We start from the raw sequence: 22085 nt of genomic DNA on the forward strand, positions 1-22085 counted from the left end.
ACATTAAGAGACATCCCACAAGACAAGAAATTCATATAAAAATTAAAATATTACTTTTTTTCCAACCAAATCAGCCACTTTTTATCGAGGTACAATTGACAAATAACATTTTATTAGTTTTAGGTGTGTAACATAATAATTTGATATTTATATATATTGTGAAATGATCATCACAATAACTCTTGCTAACATCCATTACCATATGTAGATAAAAACACTTTTTCTTGTGATAACATTCAAGATCTAATCACTTAGTGATTTTTAAATACACAACCCAGCATTATTAACTATAGTCACCATGCTGTATACATTACATCCCCATAACTTATTTTATACCTGGAAGTTTGTACCTTTTCAAGACCTTCACCCATTTCACTCACTGCCTACTTACTCCTTGCCTCTGGCAACCATCAATCTGTTCTCTGTATCTATGAGCTCATTTTTTGGTGCTGATGCTTTTAAATTCCACACTTGTGAGATCATTTGGTATTTGTCTTTCTTGGTCTCACTTATGTCACTTAGTATAATGTCCTCAAGGTCCTTCATATTGTTCAGATGGCAAGATCTCCAAGTCAGCAATTTTTAATAAATGGTAATACTCAGTTGTCAAGGGTATGGAGAAAATAGGTACATTCCTGTATAGCCTATAGTAATAAAAATCGACCCAACCATTCAAAATGTAAATTTTTACAATATACATCAACAGTCTTAAAATATTCATACCTTTTAACTCAATATATTCTACTTCTAGGAACCTATCCAGAGGAAATAATCAAATCTAAACATAACTGGTCATTACAGAACAATTTTATAATGGCAAAAAATTGGAAATGATATCTCCAACAATTTAAAAAAGTAATACAATATATTATGGTAAAGTAACCTCTAATGAAATATTATAGAGTCATTAATATTTTCAAAGATTTCCAAAGTTTTCAAAGAATGCTTAAAATTTTGAGAAAACACCATGAAAGAATATTAAATACAAAACTCTATATGCATATCCTTCCAATGCTGTTTAAAACCAAAGAAGTTTTACCAGCACAGCAAAAAGACTTGAAAAAAAATATACCAATATATTAGCAGAGTACTGGTAATATAGGTGATTTAATTTTCTTTAAAGATTTCCACATTTTCCAAGTTTAACACATTGAATAAGTATATGTATTAACTTTGTAATGAGATACACTAGACATTTAAAAATTTTTAAACATTTTTGATGACTATCATAGTAAAGTCCAGGATATAACAGGAGGACATGAAAATGTTACACTTTTTAAAAGAACAGTATGTAGTGAAAGCAGCAAATTTAGTGTGTTTTAATGTAACAAATAGAAATACAACTTGTACTAGGAACAATGAGGGTTTTTCTAAATGTTTGTTTATTTTTGGGAGAGTGCAAGTCGGGTAAGGGCAGAGAGAGGAGGACAGAAGATCCAAAGCAAGCTCTTTGCTGACAGCAGTGAGCCTAATGTGGGACTTGAACACAAGTGGAAAGATCGTGACCTGAGCTGAGGTCAGTTGCCCAACCTACTGAGCCACCCTGGAACAATGAGTTTTTGTAAGACAATGTGACTGAATACCATTTGCCATAACATGGATTTACTTAATAAAATTTTCAGGTATTAGGTTTTCCCTCCTATCCCCAACCCCGCAGAACAGAAAAACAAACAGGTAAATCCCATCATTGGGAATATTGTTAAACATCGTTATTTTTCTACCCTGGTGTGAGGCCCACAGTAAGGGAGCTTTGTTGATCTAGTTGTAATAAATTATCTACAAGAATATTATTGTTCAGCAAATGTTTTCTCTGCTTCTTGTCCAATGATTTATGCTATCTGAGAAAAGAGATGAAATGCGGCGGATCTCTTGTTTCTTTTGTCCTACTATCAAGGAGCAATTATCTTTAATTCACTCATGTTAAACATGTCAATCACCCTTGCCATGAAAAACAAAAACAAAAGACTCACACCATTTACTCCCCACTACCAAAATAAAGTAAAACAATCCAAGGCTAAGTAGACAAAAAGGATAAGGATAAGATTACAGGCCCCTTTTACTTGCTCTGTTCAGAAACTTCTCATATTTTAACTCAACACAGAGAGAGACTAGATAGCACCTCAGCCTCATGCATAAATCTGCATGTATTTATCTATGCTTAAAAATTATTTTATACAATAACTTTGGATTTTATCATCACAATGGTGATCTAATATGTCATAAAAAGGAAACTTATTTTCTGTCAACTCTTGATCATCTATGTGAACACAAGGAGACAGTAGCATAGATAAACCCAGACTAATTTGTATTTGTCTTTGTTCAATTTTAGATTCACCCAATGTAGAGAATGACATAACTTTTATAGCTAGGGGGGACTTCAAGATGATTTGGTCCACCCTTGACATTTCGCAAAAGAAAGAGCTAGATCCAGAGAGATTCTAATGCTTTCCTAACTATACCATGCAGTCTCTTTATAATTAAAAAAGCTAGTAACATATATATAGGTATACATAGATAAAGAACTATCTGTATGATTGGACAAAGAGCTTACTAAAGAAAAATCATGATATACTGTCTATCCTTTGTCCTCACCTACCCAGATCCTGGCCCCACTCTGAATTATAATCAACAGATAGAAAGTACAAAGGAGTTCCCACAATGGAAGATTCCTCTTGCCATTACTGCCATGGAGTGGGAGAGGGGAAAAAGAACTCCATTTAGCTGCTATGACAATAGGGAAAGTGAGAGGAAATAACTTCTTTAATTAAAGCACAGACAAAGAAAACAATCCTTTCTTATGGCCAAATTAATTCAAAACATCTCAATTCTCTAATTGGAGCCTCAGCTTTATTTTCCCATGCTAAAATACACTTACATTATGAGTTAAGCAGGATTCTATGAGGTAGACAGAAACGTAATAACCACATCAGACAAAATTTCTATGGAGAAATATATTTTAAAAATGTTTTAATGTTTTTTTATTTATTTTTGAGAGACAGCACGAGCAGAGGAGGGTCAGAGAGAGATGGAGACACAGAATCTGAAGCAGGCTCCAGGCTCTGAGCTAGCTGTCAGCACAGAGCCCGATGCAGGGCTCAAACCCACGGACCGTGAGATCATGACCTGAGCTGAAGCCGAACGTTCAACTGACTGAGCCACTCAGGCGCCTTTGGAAAAATATATTTTAAGACTCAACTTAAAAGTTGACTTACCAAACTTTTGAGATAGAACCTAGTCATAAATTAAGGATTGCCTGGATATACCTAATAAACTTGAATATATAAACTCAAAATTATAGGAAAACATAAATAAATACATAAAAGGAAGACTGGATTAGGCAATGAGTAAGTAGAGAGAAAAAGTAATCACAGGGATATATTTAGCTGTGTGAAGAACAGGGAGAAAACCCTGAAAATTTAGGAAGGAAACTCATTTTTTTAACCCTCCTGGGAATAATCACACAAAGAAACCTCATAACCTTTTCTGCTCCTAAATATTTCCTGCCCTACTAACTACACCCCAAAGTTCAGATCTGCAGGTAAGAAGCATAAGCAGACAGGACAAGGTGACTAGCTAAAGGAATCCACAGAATGCTAATTTCATACTAAATCTTGCTTGTCTAAACAGATAAAGCAGGTAACGTACCAGGTCAGTGATGACCGCAGGACTTCCAAATATATTCAGGTTCTCGATAATGTCCTTGAGATCTTGGGCCATTTGCTTCAGCTGAGCATCTATATTTTCAGCTAATTTATAACTGAAAAAGCACGTAAAATAAAGAGATGAACAAGAAATGCTTTCTCTGCTATGTCTTGTTACTGACATACAGAGATGCTGCTGCTAGCTGGATTTGCACCAATTCCGCCCCCCACCTTCTAAGTAGGTCTCAGTTATGACAAATGGCACATTTTTGTGTAGGCAGCATTCATGACCTTATTATTAGCATATTCTAAAAAGACTCCAGAGGTGAGGTCTTTTTCCATATTGCTATTTTTATAGTCACCTATTTCCCCTCTGAACAATGAATGTTCCAGGGAGCTCTGAAGCAAAGAAACTCTTTGTAGCTCTTATATTAAACTAAGACATTTAGATATATGAGAAGTTATTTGGTGTTTAGTAGTATTCAATAAGTGCTGAGAGGTCTTTAATGATTTTAAATACTAAATTTTCTTTTTTTAAGTTTTTGATGATCATTCATTTTTGAGAGAGACAGAGACAGAATGCGAGAGAGAAAGGGGCAGAGAGAGACGGAGACACAGAATCAAAAGCAGGCTCCAGGCCCTGAGCTGTCAGCACAAGGCGCGACATGGGGCTTGAACTCACAAACCATAAGATCATGACCTAAGCTGAAGTCAGACGATTAACTGACTGAGCCACCCAGGTGCCCCTTAATAATAAATTTTCAAAGTAAAATCTTATATAAATATACTTCATCATCTAATAAAGAATGTTTTGAGAAATGAGATTAACAATAATTAAAGGCAAGTAAACCTGTTAAGTTCACAGCAAATATTAGTTGGCTAAATTCTGAAGGGTTCCATCCAAATTATTTACACACATACATACACATTAACCTAGTCAATAATATGCTTATGAATTAAAGTGATCAGAGTTTTTCAATCTTAATGTCTATAAAGATTAAAGGATTCAATTAGATTTATAGCTAAGTATTGCTTTTCTGTCCAGAAGTAGTTAAAGGTAATTAGTTGCCTTGATTGTTGAAGATCCTACTAAAGATTCCATCACAGTATAAATCTGACTACACAAAAACAAGTGGAAAGGAACTAATGTTTCAATTATTCCTTCAAATTACAGTTAGGAACCCATGGCCAAAAATGTAACTCTATGTGCCTCAAAAAATTACAGAATGCATAGAAAGCAATGCCAAAAAAAATTCCCAAAAGCTGAAATACAAAGTCAGAAATAAAACTAGGGTCCATACGGATTAGCTGTACTTACCATATTTAATGCACCTATAAAAAATTAATTTGCAAGCCTTTAGAAAATAAGCTCAGTCTTAACTCACTAATAATCCATTACTAAAGGGAGTCTAATTTGGTCTCAGTCTGGTTTATGTAGCCATTCAGACAAGTTTTCCTAACAACATTTATTATTTGGCCTGATTACCAAATTTCAGTCACAGAGAGATAAAGTTACAGTGGGAACACTGGTAAAGTTATCAACAAAAAGAGTGAATCACACACAAAATATATTTAGCCAAAAACATTGACAAAAGTCATTCAATTTCTGAAAACGATGCAGCCTGCCCCCAGATTAACAAACTGCCTCTAAAATAGTCAATGATTTATCACTGAAGCAACTGCATGAACATGAAGTTTAAAAGAGTCAATATAAACAGGAGACCATAAATATCTCCCAATACTATGACACCGCAGACATAAAACTGGTATTTCTAGTTTAAGAACAAACTTGACAAATAGAAAAACTTTACCGTGGTCATGTATAAGCTTGAGATTAATAAGTGTACACAATGCTATAAAACAAAGTTGCCAGAATGATTACTTCACTTTCAAGCATTGTAAAAAGATAAACAGAAAACAGTCAAATAAGTTGATAAATGGCAACTACAAGAACTTGTCCTTTCCTACCAAATTTTATTCCCTTTCAATTCTATCTTTTCCCTTTTTTTCCAGTAGCTAAGTTTTTGCCCCATTCCTGGGTCTTTATTTAGTTATTTACATCTTCCCAGGCTCCTCATCTTCATGCTGCAGATAAGCAGACCCAGTCTGGTCCTTCACAAACTCCTCTAAAGGGGTCAAGAGATCTTCTAGTTCCTTCTGCTGTGACAGAATATAATCCAATTCTTGTTCCAGCCTGAAAAAACAAGTTAATGGAAAGGTTGATGAAAGGAATTGGGAGTGGCAAAATAGAGTTGAAAAACTACAGCAAGGGGGAAAAAATGGACAAAGAAATCGATCTTTAATCTTTTAACCTAGAGAGTCTAAGTTTCTACCTTTTCTGATCCAGTTTCACCTTTTCCACTTCTCCATGCAAAGTAGTAATCTACAAAGGAAAATAAGGTTACAATAATGCAAACATTTGAATTTATATTGTAATTTTAAAGCAATATTACTTTTCTCATCCACACTTTAAATACGGGCAATGTACTAATTTAGGGTGCTGATTGTATAAGGAAAAGATCTGTAAGTTGATCATCAAATAGTGGAATAGAAAATTACCACAAAACACAGGTCTATGCTCTTGTGTTGATCTGGAAATATTTGTACAATACACGTAGATTAATGAGACTATCTTCTTACCTTCTCACCATTCTCAGTCAGTATACGGTCCCAAGCATTGACCTGAGTGACCTGGTGAAGAAAGTATTTCTCTTCATCCTCTAAATCAAGGCTCCATTTGTTTATCAGACTGTCCAGCTGACCATATGTCATCACGGGAGTTACGATTGCACTAAAAAAGAGAGGTGCAAAGGGATACAGGTGTGCTGTTTCAAAGGGGCACACGCACCCCAATGTTTATAGTATCGCTATTGACAATAGCCAAAGTATGGAAAGAGCCCAAATGTCCATCAACAGATGAATGGATAAAGAAAATGCAATATATATACACACACACACACACACACACACACACACACACACAGACGCACACACATACATACAGTGGAGTATTACTTGCCACTCAAAAAGAATGAAATCTTGCGATCTGCAGCAACATGGATAGAACTAGAAGATATTATGCTAAGCGAAATTAGAAAAAGACAAATATCATGACTTTACTTTATGTGGAATTTAAGATACAAAACAGATGATCATAAGGAAGGGAAGCAAAAATAATATAAAAACAGGGAGGGGGACAAAACATAAGAGACTCTTAAAGGTAGAAAATAAACTGAGGGGTGCTGGAGGGGTTGTGGGTGGGGGGATGGGCTAAATGGGCAAGGGTCTTTAAGGAAGACACTGTTGGGGTGAGCACTGGGTGTTATATTGCACTATATGCTAACTAATGTGGATGTAAATTAAAAAAGAAAAAAAGAAAAGAAAAAGGGCCTGGGGAGAGCCCACTGTGGAAATAGGTCGAGAGGAAAAGGAGATTTCTTAGTAGTAGAACAAATTAAAGTCCTCAGAAAAATCTAAAAAAAAAAAACACAAAAAAAACTGAGGGACGCAGTATGATATGATCACACTTTTAACTGTATTTTTTGAATGAATAACATAGGAAGATTTAGAGAAGAAAATAGCACATGAATTTTTCAGACCTGCTCCTCAACAAAACCCGCAGCATAGCTGGTAACGATTATTTTAAAAACAACCATTCAAAATCTTTGGGAATTATCCTACAGGAATATGGTAAATTTAAAAAGCTCTTTTAAGAAATCTACTAAATCTCAGTAAGAACAGCTGAAGTCTGTGCCACAACTGCTTCCTTCCTTCCCCCTCAGTTCAGCATGATGCAAGCTCCCTTCTGGATGCGTGGGGGCAAAGAGACAGGACTCCTTCTCCCCACAGCTCTGAATCAAAATGATCCATTTCCAGTCAAAGTAGAATCCACAAAAGTGAGTAGGGAGCTGATCTTCTATTCTCCCCTGGGCTGAACCAAACAGAACTGTGATTCCCCTGCTGGGTGGTATCAAATAGGCTAAGTAGATATCTGAGTTTCCATCCCGTGACTGGTGGAACCAGGCAATGCCCTAATTCCTCTGCTGGGGCAGTGTCAGCAGGGCTGAGCAGAGAGGTAATCATCAATTCTCTACTTGGCAGAGGCAGGTGGTGTTATATTTCCTCTCTTAGGGTCCTGTCAGCAAGGCCAGTGACAAGCTGAATTTAAATACCCACCCAGCAGCATCAAGATGTAATAAAGACAGGGTTAGTTACTGTTAGGCTTCCCCACTTGTTGCTAGTGTCAGTGGGACCCAGTGGGGGGCTAACCTCTACGCCCACCTGGCATCACTGAGACTGAACAAAGTAATGCTGTGTCAGTGAGGCCCGATAGGGAACTAAGCTTCCATACCAACCCAGCATCAAGAGGCTGAATGAAGCTGTAAGACACAGAATAGTTGATATCTTGCTTCCTCACTCATTTTTGTATCAGTGATACCCAAAAGGAAGGTGAAATTCTGCCTCCACCCTGCAGCACCAAAGTGGTGTGAGTTAGTCTCCCACTTCCTCTTATTCTGGGGTCCCAGAGGCCCAGCTGAGAGCTGAGCTTATGTCCTGACTTGAGGCAATGAAGTATTGGGACCCATGGGGATTGAGTCAGCAGGGCTGAGGGGGTAGCTGAACTTCCACACCACTCAAGTGCATTGAGGCAGCATGAGTCAGCACCCCACTTTCACTGCGGTGGTGTGGGCAGGGTCTAGTAGGAAGCTGAAGATACAGACACAGCCAACCCTTGCACTAGACCCCAACAAAATGATTGCCTGACTGAAAAAAAATTAAAATAGGACCTAGACTCTCCTAACATGAACATAATGTCCAGGATGCAACTGAAAATGATCTCTCCTGCCAAGTACCAGGAAAATCACAACTGAAAAGAGAAAAGATGTCCACAGGCACCTACATTGAGAGGTGTCAGATGTTGGCATTCTCTGAAAAGAATTGTAAAGCAACCATCAAAAAATGATCCAAACAAGCAATGATGAATTCTCTAGAAACAAAAGAAAAAGAGAAAATCTCAGCAAAGAAACTAGAGTTATGAAAAAGCAATTGAATGGAAATTATAGAACTGAAAAAAGGAAATAAAAAGCTCATGTGAAGGCTTTAATACTAGAGTGAAGACGACCAAGGATAGAATCAACACACTTGAGAGTAGATCAGTAGAATTTAGAGAACAGCAAAGAGAAAAGAGACACACAAAAAAAGAAAAAAAATCTAAAGAACCCAGAGGACAATAATAAAAGTGGTAACATTCGTATCATTGGAGTGTGATAGAGGAAAAGGCAGAATAGGATTGAAAAAGTATTCTGAAAAATAAAGGTGAAAACTTCCCAAATTTGGCAAATGATATAAATCTACAAACTCAAGATGCAGAGCAAACCCCAAAGAGAATAATTCAAAGAAAGGCGTACTAAGACACCTAATACTTAAATTTCTGAAAACTAAAAATAAATAAAGAAAAAAATCTTGAAGGTAGCCAGAGAGAAACAACACATTACTTAAAAGGTAATACCAATTCAAATGACAGCAGATTTGTCATCTTAAACCATGGAGACTAAAAGGAAGTATCACAACATTTTTCAAGTACAGAAGGAAAAAAAAACTGTTGATCACAACTTCTCTATCTGGTGAAAATATCTTCAGAAATGAAAGGAGAATAAAGATATTCCCTTGCAAGATTTTTTGTTGCTGGCAAACCTACCCTTGAAAGTTGGCTAAACTGGGGCGCCTGGTGGTTCAGTCAATTGAGTATCTGACTTTAATTCAGGTCATGATCTCATGGTTTGTGAGTTCAAGCCCCACATCAGCTCTGCTCTGAACATGCAGAGCCTGTTTGGGATTCTCTCCCTCTCCTCTCTCTCTCTCTGCCTCCCCCCAACTCGTGCTGTCTCTCTCTCTCTCTCTCAAAAAAACAATAAACTTCGAAAAAAAAAAGAGAAACAAAGAAAAAGAAAACTGGCTAAACAAACAAAAAAAAAAAGCAGAAGGCTTGGAACTTCATGAAGGAAAATATGTCATAATTAACAAAAAGTGTAAATATGATAGACTATCCTACTTCTCATAAGTTTTAAAAATCATATTTGATGGCTGAAGTAAAAAGTACAACATCACAGAATGTGGTGTTCAATGTACAGGGAGGAAATACTTGAGACCACTAAGAAAATCAGACAAAGCAATATACTCAGAAACACCATAAATATAGAACAAGGGGCGCCTGGGTGGCTCAGTTGGTTAGTGTCTGACTTCGGCTCAGGTCATGATCTCATGGTTTGTGAGTTTGAGCCTGCATCGGCCTCTGTGCTGACAGCTTAGAGCCTGGAGCCTACTTCGGGTTCTGTGTCTCCTTCTCTCTCTACCCTACCTCCGCCCATGCTCTGTCTGTCTCTCTCTCTCTCTCTCAAAAATAAATAAACATTAAAAAAATAGAACAAAATGGAACCCTAAAAAAGGTCTTAATATCCCACAGGGAAATTATAAAACAAACAAAAACAAAAACAGAAGTAGCAAACAAAAGACGAATAATAAAATGGCAAAGTTAAGCCCAAACAAATCAATAATTAGCTTAAGTGTAAATGTGCTAAATATACCAACTAAAAGGCAGAAATTGGCAGAGTGGATAAAAATTATAACCCATCAATGTGCTTTCTACAAGAAACTCACTTCAAATACAAAGACACAAATAGGCTGAAAGTAAAATGGTAGAAAAAGATGTACATGCAAGATTAATTTTGAATGGCTATATTAATAACAGATAAAGTCAATTTTAGAGCAAAGAAAATGACCAAAGAGGGACAGTGCATAATGATGAAGGATTCAAAGCACCAGGAAAGGCCAACAACCCTAAATGTGTAAGGCAACCAAACAGCAGAACCTCAAAACACACAAAAGCAAAACTGATAGAGCTAAATGGAGAAACACAAATATACAATTCCAGTTGAGGACTTCAGAAAGCTACTCTCCAAGACTGAAAGAAATAATAGAGAGGAAAGCTGCAGGATACAAATCTGAAAATACAACAAAGCAGGATCTAATCACCATATATAAAACACTGCACCCAATAGCAGAAAACAAAACTTCCAGGCGCCCATGAAACATTCACCAAGAAAGACTAGATCTTCTGGGTAGCTCAGCTCCTTTAGCGTCAGACTCTTGGTTTCAGCTTGGGTCATGATCTTGGGGTTCATGAGTTTGTGTCCCACCTCAGGATCCTCATTGACAATATGGAGCTTGCCTGAGATTCTCTCTCCCCATCTCCCTCTGCCCCTCCTCCACTCACGTGCACACATGCATGTGTTATCTCTCTCTCTCTCTCTTCAAATAAACATTAAAAAAGACTGTATCTTCATCATAAAACAAACCTGAACAAATATAAAAGGACTCAAGTCATAGAGAGCATGCTCTCCAACTATAATGGAATCAAAACTAGAAATTGATATAGAAAGAAAATAAAATCTCCAAGCACTTGGAAATTAAACAACATACTTCTAAATAATCTATGGGCCAAAGAGGAATTCACAAAAGTAATCTGAAAAGTAGACAGAATTGAATGAAAATAAAAATAAAACATAATAGAATATGTGGTACACAGCTGGTGCAATGGTGAGGTAAATATTTAGGCCATTTAATGCTTACATTCGGAAACAAGAAAGGTCTCAAATCAATAATCTATGTTCATTACTCAAAAAAAAAAAAACAGAAAAAGAGCAAGAGGAACTCACCACAATTAGAGGGAAAGAAATAATAAATAGTAGATATCAATGAAATTGGCAATGAAAAAAATAGAGATTAACCAATCAATAAAACAAAAGCTACTTCTTTTTTTAATTAAAAAAATTTAAACATTTTTATTTATTTTTGAGAGAGAGAGAGAGAGAGAGACAGACCATGAGTGGGGAAGTGGGCAGAGAGAGAGGGAGACACAGAATCTGAAGCATGCTCTAGGTTCTGTCAACACAGAACCCGACAGATCGCTCAATCTCGTGAACTGCAAGATTCTGAGTTGGATGCTTAACTGACTGAGCCACCCATGTGCCCCAAAAGCTACTTCTTTGGGAAAAGATGAATAAAATTGATAAAAGAAAGGTACAGATCACCAACATAAGAATTGAAAAAGCTATTAAAAGCACAAGAAGGAAATACTACAAACAACTTTATACTAATAAATTTTACAATTTAGAAAAACAGACCAATTCCTTGAAAACCACACACTACTAAAACTCATGAAAGATGAAAAGATAACCTGAATAGTCCTAGAACCATTAAAGAAATTAATTTGTAATTTAAAAGCTCTCGAAAAGGAAATATCCAGACCCAGAGGTTTCACTAAAGAATTCTGCTGAACATTTAAAAACATAATCTCTTATACAATTTTACATTGATTCCTTCTATAAAACAGAAGATACTTCTCTGATAATTTTATGTGGCTAGTATTATCCACATATCAAAACCAAAGACAGAATAAAAAATGAAAGAAAACAAAACTACATACCAGTATCTCTTATGAACGAAGATAGAAAAGTCACCAACCAAAATACTAGCAAACTAATCCAGGAAAATATAAAAAAATTATACACCATGACCAAGTGGGATTTATTTACGTTTGTAAGGCTGGTTCAACATTTGAAAATCAATCAACGTAATTCACCATATCATTAGGCTAAAGAAGAAAAATCCTAAAATATTGTATCAATTGAGGCAGAGAAAACATTTGACACAAATATGTCCAATTGATTTTTGACAAAGGTGTAAAAGCAATTCAGTGGAGGAAGTTGAAGACTCCCTTTCAACAAATGATGTTGGGAAAATCGGACGTCCACAGACAAAAAAAAAAAAAATGAACCTTAGTGTAAACCTCACACTTTATACAAAAATTAATACAAAATGGATCCTGATTTAAATGTAAAATGTAAAACTAAATCTCTTAGAAATAATTGAGAATCTTTGGAATCTAGGGTTAGGCAAAGAGCTCTTAAACTTGATACTAAAACATGGTCCATTAAAGGAAACACTACACCTCATCAATAGGATTTTGTTCAGCAAAACACCCAGTTAAAAAGATGAAAAGACAAGTTACAGAGTCTGAGAAAATATTTATAAACTACATATCTGAAAAAAAACCCTGAATCTAGAATGTAAAAAACTCTCAACACTATAAATTAAAAAAAGAAATTCAAGTAGAAAATGGACAAAAAACATGATATGAACAGACATGTCACCAAAGATATGCAGACAGCAGATAAACACATGAAGAGATGCTCAATGTCATTAGTCATCAGGGAAATGCAAATTAAAACCACAACAAGATATCATGTCGCATCTATTAGGACTAAAATAAAAAACAGTGACAACACCAGATCTTGCTGAGAATGCAGACAAGCTAGAACCCTTGTACATTGTTGTTCGGTTTGTAAGACGGCACAGCCACTCCGGAAAAGAACTTGGCAATATATTGAAAAAAATAAGTACACAATGACCACACTACTCAGTAACGGCACTCTGGGCACTGATCCCAGAGAAATGAGACTTACGTTCACAAGGAGAAAACCTGTACACAAATGTTCCTCACAACTTTATTCATAACTGCCAGAAACTGGAAACAACCTAGATGTCCATCACCAAGTGAATAAATTACAGTTCATCCACAATACTATGGACCACTTCTCAGAAATAAAAAGGAACAAAGTACTGATGCACATGATAACCTTATCTCAAGGACTTATGCCTAGAAAAACAAAACAATCCTTAAAGATCACATAATATATGATTCATTTGTATAACATTTCTTTAAATGTCAAGGTTATAGAAATGGAGAACAGATTCCTTGTTGCATAGAATCAGGAAAAGGAGGGGACAGTAGTGAGTGTGGCTATAAAAGGAAGGATCCTTTTGCTGGTGGAACTGTCCTATAACTTGACTATATCAATGTCAATATCCTGGAGGTGATACTGTACTCTAGCATAGCAAGATGTTATTATCAGGGGATACTGGGTATTCTTGCTTAGAAGTACATGTGAATCTACAATGGTCTCAAAATAAAAATTTAATTAAAAAACCCAAACAATTAGAGAGGGACATGGTATAGATTCTAAGATTATAGGCTCGGGAGCCCAACTGGCTGAATTTTAATCCTGGTTCAACCATTATCAAGTGAATGACCAGGGACAGATTATAAAATTTGTATGTGCTCCAGTTTTCTCATCTATAAAATGGAAACAAAATAGTGCCTAACTCATAGGGTTATTGGGAAGATTAAATGATACGATGTTTGTAAAATATTGTCACATTGCTAAATATTTAGTAATTGCACAACAAATGTTAGCTATTATTGGTAATAGTAATAATAGTATCATAATGGTAATAAGACAAAGGCATGCTGCTAATTGTTCAATCTACTAAGCACAGAAATCCTTCATCTGCTCCTTTGACTGCGTCAATTACCTAACATCCAAACACTAGTCTACAGCTATACAAGCAAACTATACTTTGTACATGATAAATAAAATGAAATTCACACAAATTTTCAAATAAACAGGCTTACTCAACAGTCGAAGTAAAAGGTATGGAATTGATACCAACTGGAACAACGCTACCAATCCCAGCTGACGCCAGCGATCTTAGATTCAGGGCAAAGCCACTGGGGGTTGGGGTGGTGGTAGTGGTCGTGGTAGTGGTGACAGTGGTGGTGGTGGTCGTTGTTTTTGTTGTAGCTGGAAAATAAAATGTATGTTAGCAAGAAATGAGAGACTTATTTAGTCTTGAATCATTCAGGATAAAAACTATAGAAGCATTTTTTGAATTTTTTAATATTTTTTAAGTTTTTTTTTTAAATTTTTTAACATTTATTTTTGAGAGACAGAGACAGATCATGAACAGGGGAGGGTCAGAGAGAGAGGGAGACACAGAATCCGAAGCAGGCTCCAGGCTCTGAGCTAGCTGTCAGCACAGAGCCTGATGCAGGGCTCAAACCCACGAACTGTGAGATCATGACCTGGGCCGAAGTCGGACGCTTAACGAACTGAGCCACCCAGGCGCCCTTTAAGTTTATTTTTGAGAGCAAGAGACAGAGTGTGAGCAAGGGAAGGGAGACACAAAATTGGAAGCAGGTTCCAGGCTCTGAGCTGTCAGCACAGAGCCCGACGCGGGGATCAAATTCGTAAACTGCGAGATTATGACCTGAGCCATAGTCAGACACTTAACTGACTGAGCCACCCAGGCGTCCTCATAGAAGCATTTTTTAAAGTGTGAATATGAACTCAAAGTTGTATGGGTCTGCACTTAACATTGTTGTAATATGAAGTGATACATAGCAGGCCAGATAGCCTGCTGAGGCTATATCCCCACGGCCTATACTGAGGGGAACCAGCCGGATTAACTCTTCTGCCAAAAATTAAAAATCCTAGATATATTTGTAGAAAAATAAAATTTACCACTGAACCAGACCTGTAACTATAAAAGAAACTTTAGCAGTCCTCTAAGCTCTTCCCATAAAAAAACTTCCAGACCCAGATGACCTCACTGGCAAATTCTACTAAACTTTCAAGGAAAGAATAATTGCAATCTTATACAAACTCTGTGTACATCTATAACTTTGCATACTTACATGAATAGATCTGTGTAATTAATTCCTAGAAATAAAACTGTTGGATCAAAGGGTCAGCATGCTGTAACTTTTAATATATCTTGCAAAACTGCCCAACCAAAAAGATTTTGCTAATTTACATTTCTTTGCCAATTGTACATTTACAATTACCTGTTTCTCTACATTACAGCCCATACTAGGCATATATCTTTGCCAGTCTAATACGTAAAAGCCTCTCAAAGTTTCATCTACAGCCCAGACCTCATTCCTATGTGTCTTTTCCCACTGCATCCATGCTAGAATATCCAGCCCTCTATCGATGAGATCCTCAATATACCTCATGGCCTAACCCAAATTCTTCCTTCCCCATGTTTGTCACCCACTTCTCTTCCACTCCATCATTATCCCTTGGTTTTCTTTTTTTTTAATTTTTTTAACATTTTTTATTAATTTTTGAGAGACACAGAGAGACAGTGTGACCAGGGTAAGGTCAGAGAGAGAGAGGGAGACACAGAATCTGAAGTGGGCTCCAGGCTCCGAGCTGTCAGCACAGAGCCTGACATAGGGCTCGAACCCACGAACCGTAAGATCATGACCTGAGCCAGATGGATGCTTAACTGACTGAGCCACCCAGGCGCCCTCCCTTGGTTTTCTGAAACTTCTTTAACATTTCTAGTTTTTCCTACACACTGAGCAGTTAAAGAACAATTCACAGAAAACTGTGCCTGGTGGGAACTGCAAATGTTCACTTTTCTTCTTTTTGGTTCTCCATATTTTCAAATGTTCTTGGTAATAGATGCTGCTTCTTGTAACAAGAAATTTGTTACAAAAATATATTATAACATGTACACAATTGTTTGTTTTACATTAGCCTTGATTTCCCAATTAGCTGTATTTTCAGGTTAGTGGCCATACTAGATAAATACATAAATCATGGTGCCTGCCAAAATATTCACGGTCTATACTGAGGGGAACTGGCCTACTCTGTTCCTGTTGAGGGATCAAGCTCAGATATTCTTTCTTTATTCCAATAATTCCATCCTTTGCTCCTGATTCACAGTTGATTGGGAAAAGGGTGGGTATCCGAAGTACAGTATCCATCCCATATACTACTGGCAGCTTATACAAGGGTCTGGCATGGAAAGCTCTAGCCAAGCAAGGATAAAATAGGTCAGCATCTCACTTTCAAACATTTAGAACTATGGGAAAAAATCAGAGTATAGGTAGACATATGGAAATATTTCCAGAAATATGAAAAGAATCAGACTCTAAGCAAAAATTTGGAAATATTTCTGAAAGTGTAGAAAGAATCAGACTACAGGCAGAGGAGGGTTGAAAGGACCTACAGAGGACACACATGAAGTAGAATTAAGGAGTCTGAGCAAGCCAAAATTAATAACAAGCTAAAACTGGGGCACCTGAGTGGTTCAGTTGGTTAAGCCTCAGACTCTGGCTCAGGGCATGATCTCGCAGTCCAACCCTGTGTTGGACTCCATGCTGATGACTGAAAGTCTGAAGCCTGCTTTGGATTCTGTGTCTCCCTCTCTTTCTCTGCCTTCCTCTGCTCATGCTCTGTCTCACCTTCTCTCTCAAAAATAGACATTAAAAAAAACTTTTAAAAAGAATAAGCTAAAATTGTAAAGTAGAGAAAGAGGTAAGGAAACCAACGGAAAGTTAAAAAAAAATAAGAGTAGATTAAGGGAAAAGAGCTGAATAATGTTTATGCAACAGATTCAGGAGGTCCCTAAAACCTGCCTTTAGAACACCTCTTAAATTCTGATTTCTTTCAAGTGCAGTGCCAGGATAATACCTGTGTTAGATTTCTAAAAGATTCCGTTTCCCCTTTGGCCACAAGAATCCTTACAAAAATTTCCCCATTCTTTGTGTTAGCCTTTGTGAGGGTGGAATGAACCCCACAAGGAAAGACCATACCCAGTCACAAAAAATCCCTGGGGTCACTTATCACTCCAAACACTTGGGAAGATTACAAACTGTATCCCATGAAGCACTCTTTACAATCATATGTCATCACAATTTTCATCTGAGAATAAAAATCTTATCTGAAAAGAAGTCCTTCCCCAGAAATACTGAAACTTAATGACACTATCAAGACCCCTCATGTATAGATTAGTTCATTCAGAGAGAAAAACAGAAAAGCACTTAAGAAAAAGAGAGAGTCTTTCTTATAAAGCTTTTCTTTACTTTTTTTTCCCCTAAAAGACTAATCTGTACTGGGGCACTTAGGAGGCTCAGTTAATGAAGCGTCTGATCTCATGGTTCGTGGGTTCAAGCCCCATGTCAGGCTTTGTGCTGACAGCTCAGAGCCTGGAGCCTGCTTCAGTTTCTTTGTCAACCTTTCTCTTTGCCCTTCTTTCCCCTCTCAAAATAAATAAATAAATAAATTAATTAATTAATGAACATTAAAAAAAGTAATCTGTATTTCCTGAGATGGACAGATGTGCAAAGATGATATATAATAGAGAAAATTCTAGGATTATGTGTGTGTGTGTGTGTGTATAATTATCCCATTTTTGTGAAACAAATTCAATGTGTGTTTGTATGCATTTGGGAAAAAAAGGCTGGAAAGATAAACACCGAACTATCCTCTCTAGAGACTGTGATATATGTCTACATGTACTTTATATACATGTGTGTATGATTTTTATGAAAAGAAAAGCAACTATCATCACTACCAAAACATCTCCACAAAGATGTTGAATGATACCTTCAGGAAATTAATACCTGTCAGCCTAACCATAAAAGCATCCTGAGTCATAAAAAAATGATATGATTATTTTAACCTTTTAAAATGGTATTTATCTTTGTTCCTTAGCTTTTATGGTATTTTAAAAGGTATAAATTCACTCTGGCATAGGAGATAATACTCAAATTCCAATAGTATTTCAATTAATATACAAAAAGGCAATGGATTTGAGAATGAAAGCTCCATCACAGTCTGATTTTGCAGGTTATGACTTTGGCCTAAACCAAATACAGTCAACTTTACATTATCTGTGTCGTAAAAGGGAAGCACAGTTCTATAAATAGTAGAAAATACCTGCATATCACATTTGTATTTAAATAAATCTCATTCTGATGGCCTTAAAGGTGATTACATAAAATAGTGCAAACATCCTTTAAAACATCCTACTACCTGATTTTCCTATCCAAACAAACATTTTCCATACAAAAGATAAGACTGATAAAAAGCAAGCTTTTCTTGGGGCGGCTGGGAGGCTCAGTCAGTTGAGCATCCAACTCTTGGTTTCTGCTTGGGTCATGGTCTCACAGTTCATGGGTTCAAGCCCCATGCTGGGTTCTGTGTGCTGACAGTATGGAGCAAACTTGGGTTTCTCTCTCACTCTCTCTCTGCCCCTCCCCTGCTCATGCTGCTCATTGGTTTTTCGTTCTCTTAAAAAAAAAAAAAAAAAAAACTTAAAAAAAGAGTTATTATTAATAAAAAGCAAGCTTCTCTTAAAACTTGCTCATTATACCTAGGGCAGAGAATAATACCAAATGGCTATAAATTTGCAGACACAGACACTTGAAAGCTGCCCTACAAGGCTCTGTGAGGTGAAGACTCTGAGAAAATAAATATGCTTGGGGAGATGGAATGGTGAGTAGGGGAAAAAACTAATTGTGGGTTAAGGGTGTCAAGTTGAGATATATCTGATGGGGAGATGGACATACAAGGTAATGGTAGATGGAATGGTGATAAGGGGCGGGTTAGTAGCAAAGGTACCAGTTTTCAGGAAGGAATTTGAGACCTAGCTAGGGAGGGGGTGGGTTATGGCACAGTCCTCAAAGTGTGTGCAAATTCCTATTTCAGTGACTCTACCCAGGGCTGAAAGAATCAGTTCTTTGTTCAGCATTTTAAGAGGGGAAATATGGGGTATGTTATTTGCAAATATGGTAACTTGTAAAGTTCTTAAGACACACCCTTCACAACTCGCAAAGGTTGGCCAGTTGCCTAGAAGTACACATCAGAAACTCAGTCAGGTATCAGTCATGCAAAAGAACACATAAATAGATGGTAGACATCTCTGGTTGGGAATAATTACTTTAAATTTAAAACCACTTGAAAGTTAATCTATGACAGGTTTGAAGAAAGATTTATTCAGCCTTAGGTAAACTTTTTAAAAAAATTTTTTTGAGAGAACACAAGTCGGGGAGGGGCTGAAAGAGAGGGGGCAGAGGATCTGAAGTGGGTTCCATGCTGAAAGCAGCAAGCCCGATGTGGGCCTTGAACTCATGAACTATGAGATCGTGACCTGAGCGGAAGCCAGACGCTCAACCAACTGAGCCACCCAGGCACCACTCAAGTAAACTTTTAAAGTAAGACAAGACTTTCCTAGAATGGATTCTGATGTAAATGGTAGGTTTAAGTAGCAACTGACTCTTAACTACCCAGCTCACTATAACTATAAGGCAACGACTAGCCAAGTTCTCTTCAATCTACAACCTAACTAGCTTCTAAGTGGCAGAAACAAATTTAGGATGGAAACTCTTGTAATCTGCATTAGGATACGATCAACTTCAATGCAGGTCAAAACTTAGATTTTTCTTAGAGAAAAATAACGATTTATCCCAATATGCTGGATCAGTGTAAACACTATGATCAACAATAAAAATTCTTAAATTGAAAAGTTGACAAGAATTTGATAGCAGTTTTGATTATGGTCATTTCGAAGAAGTAGTATCATTGGTATCAGATGTCTCACTACACTTTGGCAATCGTCAGTATTGGTGTACCTTTTTGCATAATACAATGAAATGATCAAAACTTATTCAAATACTAAAAACTACAGAATGCAACTTACTTACTGCTTATTATACAGCACATTTCCAATGAGCATCCAAACACATCACACACCCCAATAATTCAAAAATCTTACTAGATGCAGTATAATCTGCTCCACCCATTCCAGGAAATTTGAATCCAAATCCCAAACCTAAATCACCGAATGCTCCATTTGAAGTTGTCGAGAATCCAACTGCAGAAAAGAACATAATATTACCTATTACACCTTAATTTAAAAACAGTGAATAATTTATATAGAGTCTTTTTCATCTGAAGAGTCTTTTACAAACTTTTGGCTTAACTCCAAAAACCTATGGACAATCCATTTAGAAGAAATGTTCAAAAAAGGCAAATCTATGGAGACATAAAATAGATTAGTTATCTGAGGCTGAGAGACCTTATTTGGATGATAGAAACGTTCTAAAACTGGATTACAGTTTTAGTGGTAGTTACACAATTCAGTAATCTTATTAAAATCACTGATTTGCATGCTTAACATAAGTTAATTTTATATGTAAGTTTTACCTCATTAAAGTTAATTTTACAAACACTATGGTCGAGCTTTCTTTTCATTTTGTAGGCTAGGATATCAAAGACAGGAATGAAAACACGCCTGTCAAAGGTCAGAGGGCAAGTCTTTGAAAATGGCATTCATTCAACAATTATAAGTTCTAACCTCAGAAATAGTTTTATTCACAAAATCTATTGTAGTGGAGAAGGATATTGCTTATGTCTATCAAAAGGTTTCCAGATCTCAGTCAGGTTTCAAAAGTAGAAGTCTACTTGGTAGAAAATACAACTCAGGTGGTAACCAGCGATTTTAGCTAATGTTTACCTATGCCAACTTCACAAGAGGATAGGGTTGGCAGACCACCATTTTTCACTCTTAAGTAGGCATGAGCATCTCCTGGCAAGTTTTATTCCTGGGAATGGTGATAATTTTGCTATAACAGGGCTGCGGGGGGTGGGAGCATTTTACAGCTAGGGTTACACTAACGAAGGCTAATAATAAATGTCATGGCACTGTGAATATATCTCGAAAGCAGAGTTAGTTTATATGGACCTGTAAAAAGGACTTACTCAACATTTGTTGTCACTATACTAGTGGAAGATATATAGCAAAGGAGTTGGGGTTACAAGTTAATTAATATCCCACTTCTCAGCTCAACACATCCAGAGGTTCCTTTCAAGGAGAGAAGCCACAAGGCATCACATGGTGTCAATTAAAACCCAAAACTGGTCTTTTTGTCATCCATCACTTCTGATAGGTAAAGTGTAAGGACCACAAAACTGGTCTATCTCCAAGAATACATTATAGCAAGGCTCCAACATTCATTTCCCATTTTATCTTACTCACATGGATAAGACTTCTTCTCTTCAGAACTACTTGGCAAAATTCCCATTAGCTTCAAGAAGTCGTTTCAAAACATTAAATGTTAATGAATTATATGCTTAAAATTATCACTTTAAGCTGGAATAATCATGTTAACATAAAATTCACTGCTAAAGCTATGACAATTGGGTTCTGAAGCAAAGCTACTACTGATATCAGCAGTTACAGATGGATGGGTTCAAGCATAATGATCATTTGGGAGATGTAAGAGATCCATAGCTTATATTGGCAAATAGAGCGAAGTTGCCTGATGCAAAATAACAGTCTTTTCTTTGCAACCAGTAACTTACATGGGAACCCAGAAGCAACAGTGGAGGTAGAGGTATCTGACACTGAAGTATACAGCATGGTGCTTGAATGAGTAGTGGCGTCAGCAGTTGATGCTGAAGCCAAACCTAAAAATCGAAGTCATGAGCAGAAAAATATGTCACTGAACAATTTTTGAAAAGTAAAACACCATTGTAGCAAGGTTCATTTATACAGAGAAATTGAAACACAGCAAGGAAGGGGCTCCTGGGTGGCTCAGTCGGTTGAGCGTCCAACTTTGGCTCAGGTCATGATCTCACGGTCCATGGGTTCGAGCTTCACATTGGGCTCTGTGCTGACAGCTCAGAGCCTGGAGCCTGCTTCAGATTCTGACTCTCTCTCTCTCTCTCTGCCCTTCTCCCACTCACT

General features: G+C 36.8%; 1 protein-coding gene across 1 annotated transcript in view; it reads right to left on the bottom strand.

Annotated features, from left to right (window-relative positions):
- NUP62CL (nucleoporin 62 C-terminal like) overlaps nucleotides 1-22085 on the bottom strand; it is a 75840-nt gene that overhangs the window by 20301 nt on the left and 33454 nt on the right. Inside the window, exons 2-8 of the mRNA XM_029930065.1 lie at nucleotides 21701-21805; nucleotides 20112-20210; nucleotides 14176-14344; nucleotides 6282-6432; nucleotides 5975-6024; nucleotides 5701-5835; nucleotides 3646-3757 (exon numbers count right to left, since the gene is read on the bottom strand). Of these exons, the coding sequence (XP_029785925.1) occupies nucleotides 3646-3757; nucleotides 5701-5835; nucleotides 5975-6024; nucleotides 6282-6432; nucleotides 14176-14344; nucleotides 20112-20210; nucleotides 21701-21758 (774 nt within the window). The 5' untranslated portion in view covers nucleotides 21759-21805. The remainder of the gene's footprint in view (nucleotides 1-3645; nucleotides 3758-5700; nucleotides 5836-5974; nucleotides 6025-6281; nucleotides 6433-14175; nucleotides 14345-20111; nucleotides 20211-21700; nucleotides 21806-22085) is intronic.

Source organism: Suricata suricatta, chromosome X (assembly GCF_006229205.1).
Source record: "Suricata suricatta isolate VVHF042 chromosome X, meerkat_22Aug2017_6uvM2_HiC, whole genome shotgun sequence".
Taxonomy (NCBI): domain Eukaryota; kingdom Metazoa; phylum Chordata; class Mammalia; order Carnivora; family Herpestidae; genus Suricata; species Suricata suricatta.